Source organism: Glossina fuscipes, unplaced genomic scaffold (genome assembly GCF_014805625.2).
Source record: "Glossina fuscipes isolate IAEA_lab_2018 unplaced genomic scaffold, Yale_Gfus_2 2, whole genome shotgun sequence".
Classification (NCBI taxonomy): domain Eukaryota; kingdom Metazoa; phylum Arthropoda; class Insecta; order Diptera; family Glossinidae; genus Glossina; species Glossina fuscipes.
The window spans coordinates 18046395-18058047 of record NW_023998416.1 but is presented as its reverse complement, the minus strand read 5'-3'; the positions used below and the strand labels follow the sequence as shown (position 1 = coordinate 18058047).

Below are 11653 nucleotides of genomic sequence, written 5' to 3'. Positions count from 1 at the left end.
ACTGCTAACATGCCGGTCAACTTCGATCATTTCTCCGATTTTATCGACATTTTCGACGACCGGCCTACCTGTGCGAGGTGCATCTTTAACATCAAAAATTCCTGAACGGAATCTACGAAACCAAAATTGCACATAATTGACTGTTACAGTATCGGAACCGCCTGGCTTGCATTTTCGCCTTTGTCAAAGAAAAACTGTAAAATGTACCGAATTTTCTCTTTGTTCACTTCCATTTTTAACACGCTGTAACTCACAACTGAATGCACCAAACAAAAAAGCGTCAACGTTATTTTAACGTGTGTTTAAAGGTTTAATTAATTAGAAAAAGGGGATAATTTTCTTTGAATATATAATTCTCCTTTTTTTTTGGAGTCAATGCGGTACGTATTATACGCATTTATAGGCGATTCAAGATTCAAACTATGCCTGGCAAGACTTGTCAATCTTCTAGTCCATCTACTTATCATGTAGTAGTAGCCTAGTTCATCTACTTACCATGTATGAATAAATCTACAAATTTATAATCGACTTCATCATGATTTATATGCCGAGCACGACATTCATAAGCACCCCGATCGCTATCTTGAATATTCGTAAATGTTAACGTTGTTTGATAAGAATATTCACTGGAGAATTTGGTGATCAAAAGATCTATTGAAAAAATGCGCATGAGCTTAGGTTAACAGCTTTAGAATAGAACTTTAAATTTTACCGCTTCTTTGTTGAACAGGTATACCCTCCTTAAACCAATTTATTTCATCTGAGAAATAGTAAGCGACTGCCGCGCATGTTATGGTGACCCGGTCACCTCGAGCTATGACATCCTCATCAGTTACTCCCGAGATAGTCATATTGGCTTCAATATCGCGTATAAGAACATGAGCGCGTCCTATAACGGAACCAATTTTATTTTCGGCCTTGCAATGAATAATACCAGGAGTTTTTGGTACAAAGTACAAGTCGTAAATAATTTCAATGGGTGTTTCACCATCCCGTGAACTCGTCTCCTGAAATATAATTCATTTCATAATTTTGATATTAGAAAACAACTGGACTTGTCGCATACATTGAAATCTTGTATAACTTTCTTGTCACAAGACGGCCAACGCGGCGCTATGCTGCATGGTGTGAATACCCAAGTGATTAATGAAATAGGATGCGATTGCACTTGACAGGTAACATGAGCTTTTTCGTCGGCCTGCACAAATACATCATCCACAGACACTATAGGTATGTCACTAATGCTGACATTGAATTGTTGACTTCTCGTGGTATAACCATTGGTAGCATTTATGACGTAAGTACCGCTATCCAAGAGGCGGGGATTTGATATTTTCAGTGTTGAAGAGGTTTCGGTAGTAGTGATATTGAATTTTTGATTAGGCACCGGTAATATTTCACTGCCATCCGGGCGATACCATGTTAATGTTGGCCAAGGATAGCCACTGTATCGAACTGTCATTTGGATGGTTTTGTTCGCTTTTTCCCTTATCACATAGTAATCGTTTGGTTCACTTATATTGATATAACTGGTACCTTTTTCTACAGCACACGTATGAAAAGGAATAAAACATAAGGTAATTAGTTAAGCAAAAGTTTTTCGAACGCCTTACCCATTATAATCATGCGATAACTATTGCGAGCCTGATTATTTGAATGATCGATTATGTTGCAAATATAATTGCCCGTATCTGTCTTCTTGGCATCCTTCACAGTCAATGAATGCTGACTGTATTTGTGAGTGCCAGTTTGCCTTAACAAATTGTGGCCATCTTCCATAGTGCGATTCTAAATGGAAAAGATTGCTATAAATTTAAAAATACTCTACATTTTCATACGTACCTTCAAAGAATGGAACTACACTATACTTGCCCTTCCGCATGCAATACTCAAAAGTATGCAGTAGAGGTCTCAAAAGGTATATATATTTCTGATCAACGCAAGATTCTAACTTAATTTAAGCAATTATTCCCTTTGTACATCTATGTATCGTTTGTATAAAATTCTGCAGATCGATATGACGAATTGGGCGATAACTCTAATGTCACGTCCAATTATTTTTAAAAAGTGTCAACCGTCCAGCGATGCCTAACAGTATTTCATATTATTTCGATGTCGTTTTAGTTACGCTACTCTTCCTTTTTGATGGGTTTCTTTGTTAAATATAATTAATCACTTAAGCCATGACTCTATACGTGTAACAAGGTGACGGTCAGAAAAAAGTGAGAGAAGAGAAAGCGTTAAGGAGCGACACCAATCCAGTGCTTGTGTGGCCAATCGGTAAGCCCTGTGCTTTTACCAATCACTGACTTGTCACAGCACTGACGCAGTCTTCATGCGGCTTGAAAATTATAATGACAACTCCTTTGTGGCGAAGGCAATAATTTGCTGTGGACTCGTTGATTTTAAATGAGGTCTTCAATTAAGCTAAAAGCACAACGCGGTGGTTACTCCAGAAAACATCAGGAATATATTGAAAATTATTTTCGAGTTGCGGAATCTGCAAGTGGTAACTAACATTCTAAAGTTATCAAAAGGTAGAGCATTCACTTTTGTGCGTGGAACTTTAGGTAGTGAAAAAATTAGATATATTTTGTGTCTATTCTATTCTCGAAGAAGGCTTTGTTGCTGAGTAACGTCGACTTTTGCCCAAAAGTTGTCTAATGCCGGTAATTATTGAACGATGTACTAAATATATTCTCAGTTGATGGCTAAGACTTTCTCGTCCATAAACTTACAGCCAACTATTCATAGTAGAACTTGGTCTAAAACTCAAATATACATTTGCGCTTTGAGCACTCCTTGTAACTGCACTGAAATATGGTTTTGAGGCTTCTATAAATGTGCATTGACAAAGTACTAATTATTGCAGTCTACAAGAAATATTGATCTGCAACCATGTACTACGGATATTTCTAAAGGTCAGATGAAATAATTGAATAAAAATCGTAACCATGGACCAACTGGCCCATGTTGAGCTACTCTTTTTATGTAAGCTGAATGATTGGAAAGAGTCTCAAGAGGTCTATGAGGTTGGCATTATATTATTTTTGAAAAACCTATAGGTTGGCCTAGGTTTGCGAAAGCTGAGGCTGCCGACACTTGTTCTTGTAAGCCATCCAGATCGGTAGTAATCAGAGTTTCCGTTACAAATTTGGTCCAATCATAGGTAGGATAGTATATAGACAAGTCTCGGGCATAATAGCACGTCCATCCGGTTAGTTATGTAAGCTTTGTCATAGTCTTCGCAGTAAGGACATGTATGTTCTGTTTGGTAATGGTCTGCGAGGTGTCCGAAGATCGTGATGGGTCTCCCATTTGATAAAAGGTTTTGCAGTTTTAATGTATACTGAAGGGGCTAAGTATAAGTTTTGCACTTTTTTCTTTTTAAAAAGATAGCTTACCTTATCTACACCTACAGGCATAATCCATTCAATTTTATAGCGAACATCATGAGCTATTTTAGTTTCGCATTTCAATTGAAAAGTATCGCCTTCATAGGCATGATGTTTAGCCGTTGAAGTTACATTCGGTTTATCCACATGTGTTGTATACGCTGTATAGTCAATCCATATGTAATAAAGGGAATTAGTTAATTCTTAAACAAATTCATGAAGCTCTTCAACATTTTACTCAAATAAAAGCCAGACTACATGGGGAGCTTCTTTTTTTAACATGCATGATGATTACGGAAACTGAAGCATGCGTATGACACAAAACATATAAATGAAGAGGTGTTTACATATAGTATAAAATTATGTACAAATAGGAAGCTTTCAAGTGTCTATTAACTCGAAGATTATATGATTAAATTGAATAACTTTTTAATTATAAAAAAACACATTTACAAAATATAAGCGATGTATACATATATATATATATATGAATATAATCACTTACAAATTTAAGAAATGAAAAATAAATGAAAAAAAAAAAATATATATATATATATATATTTACAGCATTCCTTAAAATTGTTTTGTAATTGATAAAGCAAAACTTTCGGCTACGCTTGCGAAAGTTCGGCTGCGAAAGCTTGTTTGTATCAAAAGTTTTTTTTAAGGAAAATTTCTCCATTACCAAGAATAAGTAAATAAATAAAGATGTGACATGCTCTTCAAAAAATTGAAAAAAAAAAAAAACAAACCAAATAACATTGACAAGATTTGTGGGAGAGAAACAAAAACACACTGGTTAGAAGAGTGAACAGCAACACTTACGGCGACGGGTACTAAGATGATGAGAGGACGAACGACGTGTTGTTGTTTGCACATCACGATCAAACCGAAAATGTATAGGCATTACTTGTAATTCAGAAACTTTTTCAATCTCATATGCTAACTCAATCTCGTTGTCCTCCTTATCATCATTGTCGTCGTCATGATAGACACTAATATCTTCGTCATCATAATTGACTTTGTTGGAGTTAACCGTGGTAGTATGAAGATGAAATTCATCACCGTTGTAATGATAACCAACACCCGAAAGCGCATTTAAAGACGATGATTTTACATCTTCACCAATTAGAGTTATTAAGTTATTAGATAAAACCTGATCACCCATATTTGTTATATTAACAATAGTGCGGTTAGTTACATTAACAACATGGTTAGTTACTGAACTTGATATTGTTCTGCTGTTGGCAGCAGGTGGTGATGGTGTTGTTGGTGATGGAACGGTAGAAGAATCCACATCACCGCTAAAGCTAGTATCCAATTGTGTATAATCTGACGAGTCTTTTTATAATTTAAAAGAAATAATTTTGTTTTACAATTTTTTTTTTTTTTTGTTTTATAAGGGAAAGAGAAAAAGAAAGCACAGAATAAAAGAAATTGTAAATTTTTAAAAAATGTGTTTAGGCGAACAGATAGTTAATTAAAACCTTTACCCTATTATTTTATGTTTATTATCAGTATAATCATTGATCTTAAAGAAAGTTGTTTAATTAATCTCATTTTAATAATTTGGGAAAACAAACCATTATTTATCGTTTTCTAAATTGCATTGTTTTGCTTTGTGGTGGTGTACTACATAACCTCAAAATGCCATTATTTTACATAGATAAATAACTTTTTGTAAGAGAGACCAGAGTTCAAAAACAAAACTTAAACAAAAGGGAGGACAGAAAACAAGCACAAAACTGGGGTGCAAAACTCACTATCAATGATTTGGTTACCAAGTATAAGTTCAATTTCCGTTGATTCCTCCTCGTTAGTTAACGGCGGTATCTTTGGACGGCAAACGTAAAGGCCACTTTCTTGAAAGTTACGCAATTCAATAACAAAACCCAATCGTGGATTATAACGCACTGGACTGTCACTCGCTAGAGTCTAAAGTTCAAATTTTTAAAATAGAAATTTTTATATAAAAAATATTAATTACAATAGAAATTTTTATACAAAAGTGCAGGCTGTGTGATGCGTGTAAAATGTGAAATCATAAATGAAGAAAGGGCTTTCAAAAAATCATTATGGTTTTAGGCAATGGACTTATAGTTTGTGAATAGCCCACACCGGCTTCGAAGTTAAATACCTACGTATAGATATATATATAAATGTTCGGTAAAGGGCAGAGCTTATGAAATTCATCATATTTCCTGTAGTTTAAATAAGCTTTATGAAGTCGAATACCGATAAATTTTAAAATCCTTATGCCGTCATTATAACATGTCATTCCATAAGTTCGTAGAAAGACATACAGATGTAGGAAGACTATTAGATAGTACCAACATTGTCATGAAATTCGGTACATTTCGTTTCAAGGTTAGTGCTATGTCAAAATTGTATGTTTGCATTGATAACGACGACATCTATATGTTATCCTACGAATTTATTGAGTGACGGCTTGGAACTTCGTAGGTTTAAGGACGAAAAAGTCGACCAGGCAATTTTTATAGACCTCTTTTAAAGTTAGTTTTATTTCATAAAGTCCTGCGAAGAACGAAAGAAATGGTATGCGCTGAGCGAAAGAAGCCACTAAAGATGTTTGTGACGCTATGACGGTAGCCGACTGCTGGTCGTTCTTTTCTATTAATCTCTTCTGGACGATTTACCCAAATTACACGCTTTGCTTGAGTTTCCCATCCCGGTTTTGGTACAGCTCCTTCATCTATTTTGAATCATGCCTTTTTGTCCGACATGGTCCTGATATGTGACCCGCTTTGCATTGCTCTTCAACGTTATTAACAAAATCGCTTAATTTTGCCTCAACTCAGCAATAGCTCGTAGATATAAATTCGATCCATTCAATTATTTTAATGTTGATTCATGCAAATGACGCAAAGCAGCTTTTCGTCTAATTGTAAAATGCGGTTGAAATGTTTGCGACCTTTTTTAATAGATTTAAGAATTCCATTGACATTTCAACTGAGTTAACAAAAGTTGCATTCAGACGTCTTTCACAAAGGGTTAGTGTCGCCAATACTCTACACTCTAAAACTATCTGTTGACAGAGCTTTTTTACTTGCCCTATGATGTACACAATCCCTAACTTTTCTCTTCTAGCATCATGGTGTAAAAAAGGATAAAATCCTTGCCGAAAACTACACAAATAACTTTAAATAAATCTATTTTTGTTTGTTCTTCTAATTTTTAAGAATGGTTTTTATATCCCGATCTCTAATAGATTTTTCCAAATTGGCGATAAAAATGGGCCGGATTATATTTAGAAATATGGGATTTCTAAAGACACAGGATGATCAATGAATTCAGTCAACTATCTAAATAGTCGCGTTATTCTGGTCATCCTATGTTTTTGACGGCAGTGTGGACTTCAGTTTGAATTTTTTCTAAACGTTCACTTGTTGTTATCAACACTGCTGACAATCAGATTCGCACTAAGGCATGTAAACAAGTATTGACTGAATGTAAGACTGGAGAGGAAAATTGCGTTCATTCGCAAAGGCGGGGAAAGCTCGTATTTACCAATGATTAAATATGGTAGACTTGAGAATTTCAAGCGAAGCATAATCAATGCCAAATTTTTTTTCGAGTTCAGGTTTTAAAAAGAAATATTGTTGTTATTATTACAATTTGTTTAGATCAAAAAATACATTTTAAGACTAGCACCTAGGACTATGGTCTCTGAATAGAAATTATATGGCTCCGAAGCTCTACTTTAGCGAAAAAGGTTGTGGAAGGGAGCCTTTCAAGTGCGCCTTAGTGCCCCCTTCAGAAAACTAGCAAGTCAAGTTAAAATAGGTGAGGTCAATAGTTTCGTGGCAAATTGAACTTAAAAGTTTTTTTCAACATTCAACTGACAAACCGGTCCAGCAGGTTTTTAGAATTACTTATCAAATGTTCCGAAAGCATATCCCGTGGTTTGATCACTTCCCAAAACTGTTTGCTTGTCTTGTCCGTCGTATATTCGCCAGGCGTTTATTTTTCCGACTAGCCTTTGTTCCGACCGCAATCTGAACAGTATCATCTCTCTTATTGGGAATCCAAGATATATTTATCGATTTTTGACTGCTTCTAAAGAGTGGTCGGTAGCCCTGGGGAAACTCTCACAGCTAAGAAAAGACTCCGGCATTTAAGATTAGCGAAGAATAGGCATATGTTAGCTACCGTTATAGGTTTAAATGGTCACATAAAGTATAATTTTTAATATTTAATTGACATGTAATTATATTCATCTCTCAGTTCGTCCGTTCATTTATTCAGTGAAAAAAAGGTGCAATCTGATGCATGTTGTACAATTGAAGACAGCAGATTAAAACATACATACAGAGAAAAACATACTCGCAATCAACGCTTTAAGTGATTTTTATCAATAGTTTCGAAAATAACATATTTGGATACTTCGGAAAGTAGTTCCAATCGACAGGAACTCACGTTAGCACTTATTAACGTAAATGCTATTCCGAAATCGTCATAGGGCTACGATTACGAATGAACGCGAATTTTGTACAAGTGTTGCCGCACTAAAACTTTTCTTTTCGATCCAATAAAAGTATTGGTTTTCGGATTATAGGAAACGAGCGATATGAAAGGATTCTTCACTTATATTTTGTGTGCACTATAATAATAAGTACAATAAGTATGTATCGTTAGGAAGAAGAATTTTAGTAAATTCATAAGTTTATTGATTGCGAAAAACTAGATCACATGCTGAACAGCATTTAGGTTAGAATCGAAACGAGAAATGCCTTTGTCAAAAATAGACAAAGTTTCTCTCGTGCAACATCATACTATGTTAAGCGATGAAAATTTATTTTACTCTAACCATGACGTAAAGGTAATAACAAATTCGCAGAATAATACTTTGGTGACGCCATAGCTTGGCAGCCTAACATATACATTTTTGACATATAAAAAAAAAATTATAATCAATTATTTACATATTTTTCATATATATGTATGTGCATATATATGTACATATACATATGTTAAGGATTAATATTTAAAAGGTTTAAATGGTTTAATACATTAGAGTCACACGTAAGCTTTAAAGGATTTATAATGCAGGCCGTTATTAATTTTGGGGCCATATAGCCTAAACACCTACATATTGAGACGACAGATTTATGGAATTTGAAGTCAGCCGACGTTTGTGGTCACGAAACGGAAGTTTTATTTGCCTAAATCCTTCGGAAGAAAAAATCAGCTCAAGATCATCGATCGTGGTGTGGGGCTCATGCGGGACGCTAATATCAATTTGGACAAGGCAGTATTGAAAAGCTGGTCACGAACAATTTCTACAATTTTTGGGACTGACTGGCGAATCTATTTCATTCGTTTGCTTAAAAATAGAGGAAGACACCAAAAGCGAGAAAATTAAGTGTTAAAGCTAAGAAACTGCCAACATCTGCTTCAAAGATAAAGTAGGTTTTTTTCTAACAATTCGTACTTGATTAAGAGAAGGGAACTCAGAAAATTGAGATTGTAAGGAGGCATGTGGCGATATATTCATGGTGTTTTCTGTTAACAACTCGATGTATCATGGCTGTTAAAACTGTATCAAACCATTACCGGAGACACCTAACCATTATGGTAGGTGCAATTGAGCCAAGCATTAAAGAAAAAGTTGACGGTATATGAACGCAAAATAACAATTTTGTTATAGGGCAATTGTCAACTATATGTTGCAATGCAGGTCAGAATGCATCTTGCAAGTGGGACATTTCACGTCATTCTACAAACATTGATCCTTCTGACTGTCACTTGTCTGACTTATGGTCACTTAATGACCTATGGCCTTTTTAAGGAGAACTCTCAGGTTTGCATGCAAAAAATGAATCGATCTTTCGATTACCTCTAATGAGAAAATATGCTCGTCGGTTTAATGCGAAATTCGTATATTGGTAGAAAGCTCGAGAAGAGTAATGAATAGCGATGAGAAAAACTTTGAGTATCGAATGTATATAATATTTGGGTCCAAACTTCATAAGAAATCCTTTAAAACTTATTTGTACTCTTATTATTTTGCATATAAATATTTTGTATATAATCAAACTACTCTCATACTTTATAATAGAAGGAGACTAAGAAGAATTGTAAGAAACGAAAACATACGCGATATGGAAATTGAAAAACTATTAATGCTGCTTTGTTCCCCAAGTTGACCGATACAATTAAACCAATGCAAACTCTTTGCCAGACGATGCATAATAAAGCCCAACTTGGGATTATAACTAATACCATCGAATAAAAGATCGGGTGGATAGTCTTTGCTTAAATACGTAATATTCGAAGTGCTAATTGTGATTGAGGTATTAGAGGAAACGTCAAACGAATCCTAAAGATATAAACGAAAAGAAATGATGATAATAAGCAATATGAAAGTAAAGTAGATGTTAAGCGTTTTCATTAAATTCAATAGAGTGAGTGATCGATAAATGATATTAAATTAGATGAAATTGCAATTACTATATATTTTATATTACCTTGCCAGTGGGTGTGGTCAGTAGAACATCGACATTGGGCATGCTGGGTTTACAAGGTATGACAGCATCTTGAAATTGCATAACATGTATAACGGGAAATAGCATAGGAGCGAGGAAATTCTCAGTATCTGCAAGGTTAAGAAAAATATTAGAAAAGATTCTTTACTATATGAGAGCGAGTAAAACGCTTATCCTTACCATTTACATAAATGTATATCGATGAAGCTAAGTTACTATTTGACAAGTCAGTTAGCTCAGCATCCTCCATTCCCTGAACATCTTTAGTTAAGCTCTTTGCCTTTATGCAATAATAATTGCCAACAAATACATAATTGACATCGAGCAGTGTTAGTGTGCTGCCAAATGGGCGACTTTTATCTTCGGTTTTATGTTGAATTTCATCGACAGTGGCTTCCATCGGATATTTCCATATAATCGGTTCACTATCTTCACACTTTAGCGTAAAATCGCTATTTACCTCTAAAATTAATTCATCCATAAGCGGTATTAGTAGAGGAGCGCCCAGTGCTACCGCAACATTTGCATCATAATCATTGCCCTTGCTAATACTGTTTGATAACTGCGGTCTTGGATGTGGTACTACAAAAAATTAAAAAAAAAAAAAAAGAAAAAATAAATAAATAAAAGGAGAAAAATAAACAACAGATTTTAAAGCGAAGCTCATAAATAATCAAATGTAAGAGATAGCCTGGCTGAAGTACAATAATTGCAAGCTTATAATAAATACATCGAAGTCTTTTCTTTGTTTTGAAAACTTTCTTTTCTTGTATTTCATTTATTGGCGTACATATGTGCAACTGTCTGGCGGCGTTTTGTACTCAAGATGCTTGTACTAGGTTTTTCCTTTCATTTACTACAAATTTGTTATAATTCGTTTTTTTTTTTAATATTTTTTTTATTGTTATTTTGAAATCGCAGTCTAGTGCAAAGTGTATTCTAGACTTTTATATTTACTATAAACCGGCCTATCAATCATTTGTTTATACATTTTTTCTTTGTTTTCATTTACTTATTTTTTTTTTTCAGACTTAAGTTTCAATGATCTTAAGTTTTCTTCTTACAAAAGAGAATTTGAAAGCACATACTTTTAATTTCATAATGCACTATAACGTTCATAACGTCGAATGAGAATATTTCAATAATATTTGAAAACGAAAGAGAAGAAATCATTAGTTAACAAATTTGAAACATTTGCTCTAAACTTTATAATTTCAAGTTGACTTTATTAGCCATAAAGTATAAATACTTTAGGTCACTAAGAGAATATTAGGCGATTTAGCTGTTATGGCTATGGCAAGAATAGTGCAATAGTAATAGAAAGTTGGCTACGGTCAGTCGATTAATTCCTTGTCCTTTTCCACTTCCAAGTGCGTGGTAAGTTACTGTCTTTCTGTGAGCGAGTAACTAGTGCTCTTTGAGTAACTAATACTAAATCATTAAAAAGTCTATTTTCTGAAGACGAATTGGAGGTGTTTTGAGATATTAAACCAATTGTAAACTGAGGGCTTCTGTCAACACGAAGCAATTTGTAATCTTCTGTTGATAGCCCATTCTGACGCCTATTGCTGGCGTTGTTCTTAGGTAATACAACAGAAAAAACAAGACGGAGAGAGAAGCTTCAGTCGATGTAGAAAGTGTTTTCGATTCGAGCGGTATAATAGAAGGTGGGTCCATCCAAAGTCCTTTTGTGTCATGCATACGTTCGCACAAATGTGGTACATCCTTGTGCCACAAATGGTGTACGGTAGA

General features: G+C 34.6%; 1 protein-coding gene across 7 annotated transcripts in view; it reads right to left on the bottom strand.

The window, feature by feature from the left end:
* The window catches only part of LOC119633193 (platelet-derived growth factor receptor alpha), a 100716-nt gene that overhangs the window by 7167 nt on the left and 81896 nt on the right, over positions 1-11653 (bottom strand). For 4 of the 7 annotated variants that reach the window (XM_038026578.1, XM_038026581.1, XM_038026579.1 and 1 more), the window contains 9 exons: positions 10082-10483; positions 9884-10011; positions 5177-5330; positions 4221-4514; positions 3405-3556; positions 1614-1788; positions 1067-1542; positions 713-1007; positions 496-651 (listed from right to left, as the gene is read on the bottom strand). In XM_038026578.1, coding sequence (XP_037882506.1) covers positions 496-651; positions 713-1007; positions 1067-1542; positions 1614-1788; positions 3405-3556; positions 4221-4514; positions 5177-5330; positions 9884-10011; positions 10082-10483 — 2232 coding nt within the window. Of the gene's footprint in view, positions 1-495; positions 652-712; positions 1008-1066; positions 1543-1613; positions 1789-3404; positions 3557-4220; positions 4515-4622; positions 4737-5158; positions 5331-9883; positions 10012-10081; positions 10484-11653 lie in introns of all 7 variants that reach the window. The other 3 variants (XM_038026580.1, XM_038026584.1, XM_038026585.1) reach the window with 3 other exon arrangements.